Source organism: Rhea americana, unplaced genomic scaffold (genome assembly GCF_003343005.1).
Source record: "Rhea americana isolate MKP2758 unplaced genomic scaffold, rheAme1 scaffold_124, whole genome shotgun sequence".
In the NCBI taxonomy this organism is placed as follows: Eukaryota; Metazoa; Chordata; class Aves; order Rheiformes; family Rheidae; genus Rhea; species Rhea americana.
Genome location: NW_028185306.1, coordinates 548,520 through 566,894, shown reverse-complemented (window position 1 = coordinate 566,894; position 18,375 = coordinate 548,520). Strand labels below are relative to the sequence as shown.

Sequence of the window (18,375 nt, the reverse complement as noted above, 5' to 3'; positions counted from 1 at the left end):
GTGACACCTTTCTTCTTCAGAAATACATACTTCACTTGATACTGGCATATAACTATATCAGTTAACAGTAACATCTCAGTTTTAAATCTAAAATTATTTTATCAGTATAAGTTTAAAATAACGGAAAGCATTTCAAGAGATATTCCCTGAGCACATCCTACCTCTAGCACTTCTGACTTAACAGTTTTATAGTGTGCACAAATACTATGGTAATGCAAGTGYAATTTAGAAAATAATTTAAGAACCAGAAACTTAACCTAATAGACTGGCTTGGTTGACACACTCAGATTCTGTTTTAAGTTGACAAACCAATGTTTCCCTTTCTTACTGTAACATTGTAATACTTCCATTAAAATTCATAGTTCATACSTTAAGAGAGAAACCAGTAACAATCTCAGTGCAACCAGTTCCCTCAGCTGGCAAGTTTTAGATGAATAATGGCCCACAATAAAGCTCTTTAAAAAGCTATTACTTCAAATGTGCTACTATCTGACAAGACTACAACCTACTTRCTAGCTTAGTAACTTTCTGCTAACCAATGTAAACTGCCATGCTAAAATCATTCTTCCAAGAGTTCCGTTTGTGATGACTTGCATCAAAAAAAAAAAAAAAAATGAAGGGCAACACCATTCTATTCAGTGTTGTGGAACAGAGAACAGTGCAGTCAGTGGAACAGGGGTAGAAGAACACTTTTTTWAAAAAATGACAAGAATAAACAAAAAACAGCTTAGCCTATCAAACAAAAACTTAAAGGAAATAAGCTTGTTGAAACCAGACTCAAAAAAAAAATAAGGGATGGAAAAGTCGAACACCAGCAAGCGAGAAAAGCCACCTGGCCATTTTCAGATTACACGACTGAGTGTACACAACTTGGAACTGGCAGTGTTTAACAGGCACTGGAAAAACAATCCACGTTCCCACTTAGTAAACCATCCTTGGATTAAATATAGAAAAGTGTGTTTTTTGTTTTTTTTCTTTTACTTGTATAGTTGAGGGAACCATGCTGAGATAAAAATAGCTTTTGTATTTATCCCACTGAATAGGGGATTAAAATAACTCGCAACTTTTTGTTTTAAGTCATAAGACTTGAGGTGGATTCACTAGGTCACAACTGGAAAAGGAGAACTGCCAGTCCTTGATAAGCATGGCAATTAGCGTTCTTTTATATACAGAGCTACTCTAAGGGAGTAGTAGCAGTTTCCTTACACAGCAATAATAGCATATCCTTTGATTTATACAGTAGTCCTACWGCAATACAACCAACATCCTGTTTTCATCTCAAGTACAGCTGTGTAGTTTGTCTGCAGGTTTTATTTATCAGATTCCTATAACTAACTCTCTTCTCACCATGAGAAATAGCACCCTCCAATTGAGGAATCATTTTATCCTTCTGATTTTCTGCTCCTGAAATTCTAMTGTGGTATTTATCTGAGTATCTGGATGTATACTAAGTTCTTTGAAACAATGAGTTAAGTTTATAAATACTAACCCCCCCCCCAAAAAAAAAGGAAAAAAGAAAACCACTTCCCCCCTTTTCCCCCCTAGGAAGTCGCTTAAAAACACCAAAGAAATTCTGGGAAAAGGGATCATCCAGCTTCACAGCTTTCAGATGAAACACAGGAGATACTGACTGAATGATCTAAGGTGTGTGATTAGTCCCTTTAGAAAAAAAAAAATAAAACAGAAACACACACACACACACACAAATTCCTGAGATCTGGAACAGTCTGCAAGTTTTCCATAAGTTTAAACTGAACATGACAGAAAATCTCAGTACCATGTCTAAAAGAGTATATAAAAAAAAATTGTGATTAGAAACCTCAGATTATGTAAAAATTCTGTATCTTATGTTATCACAGCCATCAGAATTGTCAGAAATCCACAATTTTCCACATTCTTACCCATGAAAGAAAGTAGTCAAATAGCAGCTCATATAGATTTAGACACACGTACTCTGTAACCGTGTAGTAATTTAGGAACATTCCATTCACATGTTGTCACATTTTAGAAAAAGGTATCAAAACAGACTGTATTTTTAAACTGTTAACCACTGCACTTGTTCAGAAATCTTTTTAGAATAAAGTTTTACTTGTTGAAACCACTAATTCACAAAAAAACTAGTAAAATGAGGGGTGCATTACTAGTAAAATCTACAATAYGTCTACATTTTTTACTGATTTGCCTTCAAGTAAGTGGCAAGTAGTATGTCAGCAAAAAGTCAGTGGAAGTACAGTTTAACATACTACCAATATAGGACAAACTTCTTTAYTAGAAACTAACGACCCTGATTCAAAGAGCACCAGAGAACCCTAAATTTGCCTACACTGGCCAAAAAAAAGACCTAGGGGTGGGAGGAATGGATATGCAGAACTATCACTAATCCAGCTGCATCAGTAGAAGCTTCAGCGACAGCTGCAGATCACCTACACCAGAGGTTCTGCTCTTATACTTAGTGGTAGGAGCTAGGTCAGGGACAAGTTACAGCTGGCTCATATGCTAATATCTCCAAGATCTGTCCCCAGATTCCCCCAAACTCAACTGGAGTTGACCAGTGCTTCACAGAATCTGGTCAAAAGCAGCATAAATGTTGTTTTAAGACTAGAGCCTTATAACATGCACAAAACAGCAGACATAAATTTGAAAAAAAAGATCACGYGCAGCTATCTACACAGATGATGGAAGCAGAAATAGACACAAACAAGAGTTATAGCCAAAATTCAACTGGAAACTCTATGAAATTGAGAAGTTCATCTTCACTGAACTCAGCAAAACTCTAAGTGCCAGCACCCTAAAAACCAGCAGCTGCTGCTAACTCCTGTGCCATTCCTCTCTCTCTCCCCTGTGAGAGAGGAGGGTTGGGCTTAAACTATTGCCCTAAGGAGCCTCTGGAAAACCTCAAGTTTCATATTGGACAAAAGATTCTACTTATGGCTAATGGCCATCTGACTGTTCTTTTGACACACCTAAAATAACAATGCTCGGAATTTTTTGAATATTTATTACTTGAATATAATGTCACTACCATACTACTGCTAATAAAGAAAGCCTCTCTTTCAGGCCAGAAACTCAAAGCTGRTATTTCAAACGCATTCCAAAATTGAAGGAAGGTCCTAGAGTGAGGAGAGGCAAGTGAAGAGGTCATAAAGCAACAGAAACTTTGCCTTTGATCTCATTTTAGTCAGTAGCCCCGAATTTTGAAAAGGGCTGAACTCAAGGACTGAATCATTACAATTTCATCAMACACTATGACGTGTTTCAGTTACCCCTTCCTATCTTTAATAAAGTATCACATGCTCTTTTAGAGATAGACTGGAGATCTCCCTACCACACTGAACACTYACTCACATGATAGCAAAAAATGACTAAAGGAAATACATATTCTTCTAGCATATGACTGAGATGTGAAACTCARTGTGACAGGATGTGGGAAAGGCCAATAACTGTAGAGCTCTCCAACAGTCAAATTTAAAATTATTTTAAATAAATGCTAAAAATTTATTTTTAAAACAATCACTTCTAAACTTGGAGCTTTTGTTTACATATAACTGAAGAATTCTTTACACACTCAACTATTTCTCCATTTGACAGAGAATGTTGTTGGCAGCTGAACTGTAWGCCTCTCAGTTAATCAGGGTAATTTTTTCAAAGGTATCGCTATTTAAAGTTAAAGCTCTTCAAAGTTGCTACAACAAAAACACTTGTTTATAAAGTAAAATTTTACCGGGCACTGCATTTTTTACTACAGATCTCTGCACCACAAACAGGAAGAGGCAGCATCAGCTTGTTAAGAGAATGGACAGATCTGCAGACCTCCTACAATAAATGGAAGAAAATGTGAAGGAACATCCAGAAGTTCCTTTCCAGTAGAGACAGCATGCAGAACGTAACTGAAAACAGTAGTAGCATGAAACATCCATGAGCTTTAAAAGTCCATTAGGCTAGCATGGGTACACGGATAAAGCACATTAGCTGTTAATAATCTGCAAGGGAATGGCAAAGTTGAATTTATACTGCCGCTAGCCTCTCACTGCAGATGATCAAGACCCACTTAGAGACAGGCAGAAGGTTATCATCAGTCAAAGTCCGGAACCAGGTCGGAACTCACRAAATTGGAGCTGCAGCAAAGCACTTTAATGTCCCCCACCCAAGGCTTAAAATATCAAGCACATCCAACTTGAAGGATAAGTTAACCTGTTACCAATCCTCACAATTCATGCAAGTCTTCTGCCAAAGGCAGTATCAGAGCAGTAAAAGGAATTTTATGCCCAAAGGAGGTGCTACTAAAGAAATTCTAAGATTTCAACAACATGATCATCCACCCCTACCCACAAGGAAGGCAGGTTACAGAGAGAACAATAACAATTAAAATCTGAAAAGACACCTAGCAATGAAAAGCACAGCACTCAGAGGAAATAACATTAAAACCATTAATCATTACCTTTTTTCYTTACATTATGCATCTGTCAATGTAAAACAGAACTTACTTTCCTATTTCTTCTAGATTTTCTAACTTTAGCTGCTGATTATGCCTAATGCAAGCAAATAAGACTATAAAATGATTACGGTCTATTCCGCTTAAAGAAGATTTTTAGGGGTACGCATTTAGTTTTTAAACTACAAATAACCACTTCCCACCTGATTACAGAATTCTTCACAAAGCTAAGTTGGTAAGATTTCTCAAAAAGTAACTACTTAATTATAACAGATTTACAAGACAAAAAATGGTGGTATTTCTCATATGGCCTAACGCACAACATAATTGCTTTATACAAAGAGCAAGAAGAATGTATATTGCCTCAAAGGGACCTCCCAACAGGAATTTCAAGATTTAGCCCTGARTATGTTAAATGAATCACTTGAATCCAAACACTATAAGCTAGTGTAGTATTTTTCCTGATAAAAGAAATATGCCCAAACATTTTCCTATATTCATTCAGAAATCACAGAAATGGTTTATCGTTACTATCACTTCACTAGTGCCAGAATTATACTCATAATTTAATTCCCTCAAATAAAACCAAGACATAAAGAGATGCTTGATTACCTCTTGGAGATCATTTATATACACACACACACACACACATATATATACGCATACATATAAATATAGCAGTAGGGCATCTGTTTCTTCCAAAGAGGGAAAGAGCTTTGAGTCTTGACAACACAAGGATCTTTCCATCAGACTATTTAGTCAGAGTGCCAAGTAATTTTTCAATCTCCATCTACAGCCAATGCATGTATAAAATACTGGTTGGTATAGGATGAAGTTTCAGCATTTACATCATGTGTCATTAAKTCCAAATATTCTCAATTCTACCATAAAAWTTCATTCTGGATTGAGTCTTGGCAAGTAGTCTTAAAAAAAAAAAAAAAAAAAAATCTGTAAACCCATATGGTTGGCAGGCTTTACATTTTGGAGCTAGAGAATCCAGGAAATATTTTTGAGGTGAGTAAAAGCAGGAAAAAAAGAAATCAAAGAAAACCACACAAAAACAAAAACAGCTCTATAAGCAATACCTTAAAGAACAACAACATCACAAAGAATCAGTTATGTCTGATTGATTTATGCCGCATCATGTCAGCTTTTGAAAGTCAAAATCCTTTTTCTAAAATAAATTATTCTAAATTTTGATGGTTTCATTTAACATTTACGAGTCATTACATTTCCCTCCTTTCCCTGTATTCATTTGCAATTTATGGATAAAGAGGCATTACAGCAGTGTACTTTGGGAGGAAGGCTGGAAAGTTTGTAGGAATGTTTGGGGAGTAAAAACGTAAGAACAGTCAAAGAAAGATGCTTAGGAACAAGACAGWGATTCCAACAGTTCAGACAATGATGTCAGATCCTTACTGCTTTTCCAAAATAAGCAGCTTCAGATTCTCTCCTATCCCATTCATTATTGATAATTAGTTCTGAAGGGGTGCTTAGAACATGCTGTGGTTTTCCATGTCTTTTGAATTCTCACCTCGCCTTTCTATAGAAGTCAASGAGTACTACAGGGTGTGTTTTTAAATACAACACTCTCCCAATTACAGGGGAAAAAAAGGGTACTCTACAGTACAGTCAAACAATCAAAACAAACTCTGAAAACGATGGATTTTTTTTTTTTTGCAATTATCTGTTCAATTATTTAAATCTCAAAATCCCTGTACATGTCACTTAGGGGGTGGCRGGAAATAGAGAGAGAGAAAGAAGCATAAAGGAGTTGAAGGAATAAAGATACATCTGATGCAATTCCATCAGGTCATTTCAAAAACAAGTGTCCTGATAACCTGTCACAGAGACATCACATGGGGTATATCTAATTCTTAGGAMGGACAACGTGTAATATTGATAGAAATACTGCTGCTGGCCCAATAAAGTTCTAAGTAAACTCTGACCTGCTTGAGTGGGGGGAAAAAATAAAATAAATCCTACTTCACAACTTTAGCTGTCACTGCTACCTTAAGATCTCAGCTCCAAGTTCTGCAATGTCTGAGGCATTATTCAACCACAATTGAGTTGAGGAGAACTGCAACTCCAAGACAGATGATGAACRCTCTTTAAAGCATCATATGGGAGAACTTGGGAAGTCCTTCTCTCCTAAAAACACTGTAGAGAAAATAATGCACTTTATTTCATTGTACTTGCATGATCACAGAGACTAATCTAGGTAATATGTGATACACAGTGTTTAAACATTAAGCCTTATTTGGAAAATAAAGGAGGAGAATCTATGGCTTCAGGATGAAGTCAAGGGATGAGAAATCAGACACAGGAAAAAAAAAAACATGAGCGAGATGGAAGGATCAGACTGATAGGTCAGATTCTTTCTGAATCTCAGAATTTATACTATATACATAAAACATATGTACATATTTATGTATACACACTCACACAAACTGAATCCAAAAAGTTAAATGCAGAAGGACTCAATGAAAATGCTTAAGGATAGAACCATACATTGCAAAATAGTAATAAGTAATCAGGAGAAAGAGTATCCTTCCTCTCCCCCTGCCCCAAGAAGTGGGGAAAAAATGTAGCAGTTTTCAAGGGCATCTGCCACCAAGAAAAAGCAGATGGGCAAGGCCATTTTAGCTTTCTAATTTTTAAAACCACAATTGTTTAGTTGTGTTAGGAATGAGGTGTTACTCATCTTCAAAGTTCCTCAGCATGATCGATGACAAAGGCTTTTAGAAAAGAAGTAGCAGATTCGAAGTTTAAGATTCAGCATAACAGGACTTTCTCCAAGCAGTGAGCACTTTATAAACTGAATGAGGTAAAAATAGCTCCGAAAGGGCACCAAGTATGGAATTAGTGAGGCTACTCAGTGTGGGTGGAAGGAGAGGATCCAAACTGCAGAGGAAGGGARGTGAGAGACCATGAGTCAAGAGACCAGCAGGAAAGTTTATGCCTGGAAACTTCACAGAGCAGATCGAGAAAGCAGCGAGCATTAAATAATGACAGAATGGGAACCTAGGGACAACACTCAACACAGCTGCATTTGATTTTTGACCTTTCATCAGGAATCAAGTTTATGAATTAAGACAGTTGTCAAAGCACATACTGCTGTCATAGCCAAAACTTCTGAATTTACATAAACATCAGAAAATATGCCACTTTTGAAAACTTGCCTGTTACACTTCAGCCACTTACTAATTTTTTTTTCTTTCTTTTCCAAACTGAAGGACCAGAGATTTACTTCGCTTTTGCCCAAAGGTTTTACTTCAGGAATGATGAGTTTCAAACATTTGTTTTCTTAACTTCGCTCCTAATACATATTTTGGCTCCTGTTTTTTAACTAGATCCAGAGACAAAAGTCATTGCTCCTCCAAAACAAAAAATACTTTCARCATTATCACGAGAAGAGTTAAACAGGTATCTCAGATCACCTTCTACCTGCACTACTACATTCAATTGTTTTGTCGCTACAGTCTGACAGTAAACAAGGACTTTACTAGGTTCTAAAATGGTCAAGAACAAAATTGCTGCACTGTAKTCCTTTCTATTAACCTTCTGATTATCTTGGTACTTGTACATAAAGTATGACCTCCAGAATGACATCAATTCACCACCTTTCATGGTCACTAAACATCTTTTTCTAGGAAAAAAAAAAGAAAAAAGAAAGAAAGAGTAATTGTCTAGGCAGCAGTAACACAAGTTTTCCATTGCTGACTCTACTGATGGTCCCATATCCTGGATCATTCTCATTTAACTTACTTCACGAAGCAAAGCTCCTAACAAGTGCAGGCAAATGCAGCATTAAAAAACAAAACTGACAGTTTGTTTTACACAAAGAAGCAAAACAGTCACCTCTCAAGATGCATTTGTTTTTTGCTTTTTTGATTCAAGATTATTAATTCTTATAGCGAAACATTTAGAATTAGTTGCTATAAATCGTCGTACAAACTCTTAGTCTTTGGAAAAAAGCACATCTGAAGGTCTGATATTAAGGCCAGGTGCAACACAAAAGGGTAAAATTTATTCCCAATATGAAACCAAAGCCCACGAAAGAACAAGATTTTAAAAAACAAAATTAAAAAATTCCACTTGGAAACATAAAATTGGGAAAGTGACTTCATTTTAGAGAAAAATACTTATGTTTCTAATGATGTTATTTTGAAACACTTTCTTTGGGGGGGATTAAGATTACATCATTTCATAGAAGAAACACAGMGCAGAGAATAGAAATTGTATGATTATCAGTATTTGAGAAAATTCAAGACCACATTTGTTATTTAGCACAGAGCAATCATTGTCTACACTTTTCTGACAAGTGTTCAAGTTTTTCTTTTTTTTAAAATAATCTTAAGTCATGTTTCTGAAACCAAATAGTTTATTTCCAAAACAGACGTGAACCAGAAAAAAGGGGGGAAATAAATAAAAGAAACATGCAGAAAGGATTTTTTACATATAGTTGTGATAGACAAAAGTATTTCTTCAATAAAAACTTTCGTTAAACTAAAGCTCCCAGTAAAATGAATGCTTTCTCACAGTAGAAAAACTTATGTCTAGCTAAAAATATGCATATGCTCTATTTTCTTTAACTGGAAATAGCAATACTGACGAATTCCAGAACAGTTGACTATTGCAGAACAGTCAACATAMACGCTGGTTCCCAAGGGAGACACTTCTTAGATTAGGGAGCCACCCTCASTCACATACAACCCTTTGACTGTTTACAACCACCAAAAGATACTTACAAATATAGATGCCCATTTTGAACCGAATAATTTTCTACCAAATAAAAAACAAATCCAGGAACTCTCAGTTTTCTAATGATTCCCATGGTATTCCACTTCCTATGCAGAAAAACTGTTTTCTAACTATGAAAAGAAGCATTTCTATCCATTAGTCCACTGCAGATTGTAAATCACAAAGCATCTCTGGAAGTCCAGTTGGTAAATACATAACTTCGGTTTCATACAGAGAGCTGCATTTGTGGGACCTCACCCCARGAGAGGATTCAGGTGAAATCTCAATTTTTTAATTGGTTATTACAGTTCAAAACAGTGGAATTTTTTCCCCTTGAACTCTCTGTTGTTGCATGCTGCACAGCTGGAGTTTCCTCCTCATTGTGCTAATACTGGGCATGGCCACATAACTYTACAGGAGTCTCAAAGCCAACATCTTGGCTTCTTGTCATCCTCTAATGCCTTAACGTCAATTCACTGAGTTTTAGAGCAGTGCATGTAATGACAGAAAATACATACAGTAAAGAGTAACTCTTTCTTTAACAGCAGGCAGCAATGTGAACTTAAGTCAGAGTAGCAGGTCAGCTGTTGGGGAAGACAGTGAGAGCCGGGTGAAAAGGGAAAGAAAGTACAAAATCAGATCTGCTTTATCTTGCAAGCAACTATAAAACAGAACACCTAGCATTCCTTGTACCTCCTCCATTGACATAACAACTCATCATATTGAGTTGTTGATTTCTAGAAAAAAAAATTCTTACAACTCCAATGTCTTTCCAGAKAATTTGACATCAGCTGCTCTCTAGTATACAAAATTACAACAGTTGCAGCTAGAAACAACAGCAGTCAAGCTAGAATGGATATCTGAAAACTTTCTCCCAAGCTACAGTCAAGAAAGCCAGAACCAGTACTGAACTTTATGACGACAKGTCTATTTAAATGTTGCTAGATAACAACTGAAACCATTTACTTGTAATTTCAAAATATTCCTAGTGAATTAATTTATCTGTTAGATGACAAGAATCTTGTATAGATCTTCAGTTTCTCCTGGAAATCAAGTTTTGGTCCTCTACAAGGAGCTTTCCTCTTCTTCCCCCCAACAAAGATGCAATCACTGAATATAAACAGTGATCTTCAGGTTTACAAAATCAAGTCAAAAAATCCAGTTTTTTAGAACTAAACAATTTTTCCTCATACAAGACGGTAATGACAACAACAAAAGCAAGAGAGGACAACACTGAAACCCTCCTTCCAATCTGAAGCACTTTTTCCCATTCATACATGACACCTCACTAACTGCTAGCTCTCACTATTCCTTTTGATAGGATGCCATCAGACTTGGACAAGGTTTTGAAACAACTCTGTTAGTTTCCCTATTTACATATTATCCTCCCACACATGTTTTCACTCTAGTATCCACATTCCTTATCCCTCAATGTTTCCTTGATCTCATTCCCACAGCAACACACTCTCAACAGTGAACATTACTACTGAATACTGAATAAGCACAGAGCTATAACTTCAGACTYGACAAATTTGGACTAATCAAACCGGCTTTTAAACACAGCAACAGTAAGTTTATTGCACCACTATGTCATGCAACTATTTGACATTGTCTTCTAAGGCAGATCCACTACTAAGAACCACATAATCAACTCGAAGCGTTAGGTATTCTGAATATGAATTCAATTTGTAAATCACACCCTGAAATGAGGAACAGTCAAGTGGCTTCTGATAAGACCCACCCACAAAATAGTTAACTTTGTTGCAAAAATGTAGCAAACTACTGTAGCAGATTCTCAAAGTTTTTTCCATTTTTCTAGCTTCTCAAATAATTGTTCTCTGTTTGGTCTCCAGGGCAAGAAAAATAAACTAAATATTTATCTTGAACTCCTCAATCTAAGAGATACACACGGCTAAGCTCGGACTGCTTATTAGATCCATGCCAGCCTAATTTCTTTTTCTAGCTCGTGCTATCATTTAGTATCAAAAACACAAAGTATCATTTAGTATCATAAACATCTTGCATTTACCCATAAACTTGCAAAAAGACTAAAAGCAGACTTTGCTTTTTTGAGAAATTGAATATGGATAATAGATTTAAGGAAAAAGTTACCAAATGATATCATATACTATCTCAGGAAAAAACATTTTGTTTTACTACCTGTGACTCCCAGAATTTTCAATAGTATTGCAAAAATCAGAAAGTCCATTAGCCGTACAGTATTCTCTGCTGTAGTGYCCTACAGCAGAGAAACAGGACCTTACCACGTGAACAGAACTGCACGGTAAAGAAGTCAGTTACAGAACTTTATCAGTGCATCACAAATGACCTCACTGCTTTAGATCTGGGGGCACCGATGAATTTAAAATATAAAGGATGTGAAGGGAATCTTACAAAAAAGTTTATTATGAAAAAACTCATTGAATTTTAATTGTAAAAATCTCTAATATTAATATCCCTAYATCCAGTCCAGTTCTATTGAGGGTTCTGCAGTAAAAGAAACTTTATCTACCACTATTTCATATCTGCATCTCTCTAATGTAGTATATAGCTAATTCATTGTAAGATGAAAATGTACTTTCAGTCCCGACCTAAACTTCACTAGAATTAGCAAACTTAGAACTCCTCCATCTATTGCTGTGGCTTGGCAATGGAATGCTTGGTTTAAAGTTATTGCCACACTCTCAGCTCCACCTCACACTACGGGGACCTTCATTTAAACCTGAATAACCCACAGCTATGTTGTGAACTGGCTCAACTCACAACCTGAAAGAGAGTCTAAAACAGTATTTTAAGGTAGTACTGATGCCAGACACTTTGCAGCACTGAACCACAGCTGATATCTCCAGAGATCTATAATCTGATTGAAATTATTCCATGAAAGAACTCAAACAGCTAGAACATGTGGGCCCAGCCACACCAGAGAGAAGCTAAAATGCCCTGCTCCTTTTGAAAGCACTCACGTCTCCCGCTTCTTCAGAGAGACCCCTAACCATGTGAAAAGACTTCCCTCTCTCTCTTACTATAAAACAGTTCAAGTATGTTCACTAGGCCAAAGAACCAGGGCATGGGAGCATTAACACACTTTTGAGCATTTCTGGCAGTAACCTAACCAAAGCTTATTTTAGCCTCCCTCCCCTCACCTCCCCAAAACAACAACCTGTGCATCTTCAGCCTCCCAACAGTAGTCACATCTCCCAAGCATGTTTTCATTACACATACAAGAAGAAAATTACAAAAAAGGGGGGTTTTGTTTAGGTAAGGCAGGTCAAAAGTTATTTTGAAAGTCAACAWACAGTTTTAAATATAGTTTAAGGAAACAAATGAAATCATGACAATTTATCAGAAACTGATTAGAAYTGAATTAAAAGGTACACCTCAATGAGCACTCTAATATTTCAAATTAAACCAATCTTTAGTTTAGCAAAAACCAAATTTGCTCCAACAGTTTAGCAGCAACTTTACTTGCAATACAGCTCTTTATGGTAAAAACCTAGCTTAACTAATTAATTTTACTTATTCATGTAAAAGTTCATTTAACTCCAGGAAAATGGCACTGCTGTCCAGCAAGGGCAGCAAAACTGTGGTCAAGAGGCTGGGTATCAGTCATACCAGCCAGGTATGACATACCAGGTCATAGTCACATGATCTTCTTTTTTTCTTTCCTTTTTTTTCTTAATGAATTAAAACATACACTTTACTGTCATCCTATCATGCAGGTGTATCGCCTTTATAAAGTCAGTTCAGCTCTGCAATGAACAGTAACAGGCTGTGTCAACTACMCTGGCAGCAGCTCATTCTCCTCGGTGCTGAAACTCAAGAAAGGTAGATATGCTATAAAATGCTTTAAAAGCAGATCCGGCCAAGTTTCTTCTGCTACCAGAAAAAAATGGTAGTCCAGYCAGTGACTGGGCACAGCTCCTATTCACCATCTTCTGAAAAATTCCAGCAGCAGTTGTTTTWTTGTTTTTTGTTTTAATCTTTACTGATCTACTTCAATCACACTATTAAAACAACAGCATTTTTTCCCAAAAATTTCAAAAGAACAATTTCATCCACAATAATTTTAATAAACAATTTTTTTCAGTAGAAAAACACAATCCTGCATGCAAAAATTTATCCTTTAGGAAAAAAATTACAGTGTAGTTTCCCATAGGTTGTCCTAACATAACAGTTGATTAAATTCCATATAGAAGAATCACACAAATTTATCACCTATAGTTATATAGAAGCTTCCAGGCTACATAAACATTAACACTTGAAAACTCACAGAGCACCTTTAACACATCTGTCCTTCCCARTATTTAGCATAAATTCATTTTTGAACCTGAAAGAGTTATAATTACACCCCATAACTTCAAACAATGATTTAAAAACACATTTCCTGGTAAGCAGTTTTCAACTGTGAATTAACAACATTCTCCACCTGGTTAGACAGATTAGGAAGAGCTAAAACACAGTGTAATACCATTTGATGACCCCCATTTAAAGAAAATTTACCATTTCAAATGATTTTTTTCCCTAGGTTACACAATTCTACCTTTAATGTCATTCARTGAAGAGAACTGCAGTACTACTGCTTACTATTCRAAACACTTATCTGTGGATCCTTTCTAATAAATTAGGAAAGAGTTGCCCTTTTTTGTTGGTATAACCAGATTTTTGTCTCAGTGCTTGGATGAGCTAACAAGAAAGTATCCTGAGGAAACAATTAAAATTTTCCAATAAAGAATTCTTGTTGTAACAAGAAAGGAACAATAACTTAATTTTCTATGTATCAAATTATAYGGAAACAACTGATAAAATGATTAAAAACATACCTACAAGGCTAAAGAAAATAAGAATTGTGTTAGATATGTTATTCAAAATCAAGGTGTCAATAGTGACAGATGCTTGAAGTTGTATTAAGTAAACAGAGTATATTTCCTGATACTTGGAAAGCAGCTGCCAAAATCCAGTATAACCAACTGCATTATGGCAGGCTTCAGGCCTAGAGAAGCTTTCAGAACAACTGAAATTCTAATTATGCCTTTTTGCTTGTTTTTATGTTCCTGCCCCCAACATGAAAGTGAGGACCTTCAAGACATAATGCTTTAGTAATTTCCAAATTTATGTATATTCTATTATCATAGGCTTAATCCTTTCAAGTGAGCGAGTTCACTTACACATCTAAAGTCTCAGAAATGTAAGAATCACCTGTTCTGCAATTACACCTTCTAAAATGATTAATGATGTGAACCTCAATTCTTAATGACTGTAAATGTGGACTTGCCACGAGACTGTAACTGAATAAACAGCCCTTCTCAATGAGTCTTCTATATTTGCTGCATCCATGATCTGATCTGATTATCTCTAGCAAATGTTAAAACCAATCACTCAACTCCAGATGCTCATCTTGTCTTCATTTGGTCAGAAATCCAAAAAACTTAATTTTTGCAAGCTTCCAGAAAGTCTTGGTGTTGAAGTATACACTCACCATTTCCTTCATCCCTTCTATTTGAAGGTGGCAACCCTGGCAGTCTTGTCAGCATTTTTAACCCCTAAAATTCCTACTGAAGCTATCTGGTGCATTACTTTTCTTCAAACATATCTGACATTTAAGTGCAGATAGGGTCCTCCCCCTCCTTCTCTGGGTATCAGCAATTCCACCTCTCTCCTAGTTCTCTGTGACAGGGGTAGCTGCACTTAGATTTATAATCACATTCTGTAAAGTTACATACAAACATATTGTTTTCTGACTGGCTATGAGTAACTTCTCACTCATCAGACACGACTCATTTAAAAACCGACCGACCAACCGTTGCTGGTCGGATGCTGCTTGTTTACGCTCTGCGTTTCCACCTGGGCGGCTACCAAAGCRCCCTGCTCTCCCACGCCGCCACGAACGTTTCTCGAGGGAGAGCTTTAAGGTTGACAAAATCGGTAAGTTTCGTGTTTAAGAGAGTTTACCAAGGAGTCAGTCGCTACAAGGAAACGCTGCCTGGCACGTATTTGACCAGGAACACTGCCCCCCACCCCCAAGTCCCGACGGGCTTGCAGAAGCACCGAGCGGCACCAACGACGCGAAGCGGCAGGTTACGGCTCGTCCCTACGGAACTGCTCCCGCCGACGCGCGGCGGCTGAGGCAGCACCTACCCGCACACGCTCGCTGCTGCTCGCCCAGGCGCTGCCCCAGCGCCAGCCTGACTCACGCCGGAGGAGCCCTGTCGCCCCGGGCGAACCCGTTTCCAGTCAGGGGAACCGAGGCAGGCCGCCCCAGCGGCCGCCGGAGCGCGGGGCACGGCGCTCTGCCCCGCCCCGCCCGCCCCGCAGCGCCGGCGGCCGTTAACGGTCGCGGAGGCTCCGCGCGCCGCTCCCGCCGCCGCCGTGGCCCCTCGCCCCAGGCGCCGCCGGCCCCGCGCCGCCCGCTCGCACTTCGCCGCCCCACGCCGAGCGCGCCCGGCTCCCCGCCTCCCGCCTGTGCGCCGCGTCGAGCCTTACCCTGCGGGCGGCGGGGCAGCCGCTGCCTGCCCAGCTGGGCCGTCCATGCCCGGGGCTGGCTGGGCGCCGCCTGGCTCGCTGGGGTGAGGGGCGGCCGCTGGGGCCCCGCCGGCGCAGCGCCTGTGCTCTCCGCCTCACCTGCGCGGGGAGGGCTGAGGGAGAGGCCGCCGCTCTGCCGCCCCCGGCGCCGCCGTGCCCCCGAGCCGAGACATTCCCCGCCGCTCACGGCGCGGCCATGGGCGCCCTCCCCTCCCGTCCCAGGCGGCGGCGGCCACGCACACGGCTCCGCGGCGGCCGCTCGTCGAACCACACCTTGGGGGAGGGAAAGAAAACACGCACAAACTTCGCGGCGAGAAACTTGAAACGCGGAAGCTTCCCCGCTCCGGCACCCGCAGGGAAACAGACGCTCCCTGTTCCCGGCCCGGCTCCTCCCACCCACCCGGGCCGCCAGCCGCCGCCCGCCGCCGCCCAGCCCCGGCCCCTGCGGTGCGGCCGCTCCGCTCCGCTCGGCCGCGGCCGCCCGCGGGGGCAGCGCCGCCCTTCGCGGCTGGAATTTTCCTCTGCGCCAGCGACGCCTCCCGGCGGCCGCCCCGGCGCGGCCCTTCGCCATTCCAGCCGCCAGGGCGCCGGCCGCCGCCGCAGGTGGCGGGGGCGAGGGGCTGCCCGCGGCCCGGCCCGGCCCGTCTGCGCGGCGGGGCCGCCTTTCTCCTTCCCCCGGGCGCCCTGTGCTGCTGCGATGATGTTTCTGCTTTTGTTTTCTGCTTCTTCAGAAAAGACTAAATAGGCCTGAAGGTGCCTGTTTTGCCAGACTGCAGTTCGCACCGTTCGCACCCGCAGTTACCACACGCCGTGGTCAGGCACACTCCACTCGTCTCTCCCATCTTCTTAAACCAAAAAATCACTGATGAGTCAGATAGGTTCTCGTTGGTCCTGTTTTCAAAGAAACGGTGTTCAACAAATTGTTAACAAAGAAGAATCTCGAGAACAATCCCCATGAAGGTCTTTGGGAAGCYGCTCTGGCCCTGCTCATCTTTGACRGTCTGCTTGTTTCTTTTCGGGTGCTCCTCAAATTGCTTGGCCACTTCCTGGGCTACAGCAACRGCTGAGAAGCTTCCCAGGCCGTTTTTACTGCCAGATATTTCCTTTCTACACTGGCTGTCCCCACGGGGTAACTTTCTGCACTACAAGTGTGGCCATAGTTAAGGTACAAAAGACCCTGGTATTTCCAGCCAGCTACTTCTTCGGCAAAAATGAAGTGACCTCTGTCTTTTAAACACTAGTGAAACCCATTTTTCAAAGGTGCGGGATGATTCAGCACAATAGCACTGTTTCAACTGAACTGAGAATGAAGAACATCAAAGCAGACTGTACTGTAGCACAGTAAAATATACTGCRTTAACATAGCTGTTAGGTAGAATAACTACAGAAGTTGAAGTGYAGTGTTGTCATCCTGCCAAATAAAATTTACCAGACCACCAAGAGATACGAAACTGAGGCATCTTTCTCTTTAAAATCTCATTTGAAAACAACAATATGCTGTATTTTAATGCTTTAGGTAAGTACTAACACTAAATTAAGATTGTAATCTACCAAATAGCTCACATGGGCTAATAATAGAAACTCAGCAATGGCAGGGAGAAAACGGACTATCATTGTAAGGTTTCAGTACAACAATTAAGGGAAATAACCTAAAAAAGACTGTCTGTGGTGGCGATTTCCAATAGAGACTGGGGAATTGGTGGAAAAAAAAACGTTCATTGAATAATGCTAGCCTCACTTAAGAGGGAAGAGATTGTGCTTGTCTCATTGCCCTACCACTTCTCTTCAACTTTGGTCATCAACTAAGCACTTCTGAAATGTTTATCAGTGAAAAACAGCAGGCTCTTGAGTGCCTGCAGGCCATGTTCTGCAGTGACAGTTTTGTGATGACTAGACTTAACATAGTTGGTTTTCTGAGATATCTGAGATACCATTTTAGACATCTCTGTTTTTGCAAGAAAAATCTGGATGCCTGTGACACTTTGTTTTTTAACAATAGAAAATCAGTTCTGTGTTCATGTTCTAAAAATGCTGACAGAGTCAATCTCTTTTTTCCCCTAGTTTTGTAAAGTTCACAGCCTTGACTTGAACTCAAAATGTTGCTCATATAAAGCAAATGTAATTCTCATACACAATAAACAGAAGGCTGCTACAGGGAATACCAACTAAGTGGGCTATTAATATACTGTTCATGTCTCTCAAATTAAATGCCATAAAGAAAACCATTTAAAGTTCTCTTGCTTTTTCAAGCTGATCTCAGAAGGCATCATTGTCCTAGTCAACAGGTTATTAATTGCATAGTAGCAATAATGTCATCCTTTCCATATGGATTGAGGTAGAATAACCATTTGTTTTACCTCTGGAAGAATTAACTCATCTGACAAGTCTCCACCTACTATACTCAGCRACTGTACTACGTACCATTGAATACTTCAGTATGTTTGCAGATTAATACTCAGTTCTGATTATTGTTAACATARCCTTCAAGTACTGAAGACTTATTTCCAATTGCTGTTTGAAAGAGAACCTCCATCTTAGGTAGGAAAAAGAGTTCCAGGCAGCTTACTAAACATAGGTCTTTCATACAAGTTAAATTGCTAAAAACAAAGTTCTGCCTGTTCAGAAAATGCAGAAATATCCCATGGCATTTTTTACAACAGTCAGTTGTTGTCCTAGAACTT

At 39.5% G+C, this 18,375-nt stretch overlaps 1 protein-coding gene across 1 annotated transcript in view; it reads right to left on the bottom strand.

The window, feature by feature from the left end:
• The window catches only part of COBLL1 (cordon-bleu WH2 repeat protein like 1), a 91,254-nt gene extending 75,178 nt beyond the window's left edge, over positions 1–16,076 (bottom strand). The window contains exon 1 of the mRNA XM_085325861.1: positions 15,656–16,076. Within this exon, the coding sequence (XP_085181987.1) occupies positions 15,656–15,702 (47 nt within the window). The 5' untranslated portion in view covers positions 15,703–16,076. The remainder of the gene's footprint in view (positions 1–15,655) is intronic.
• Positions 16,077–18,375: the final 2,299 nt, after the last annotated feature.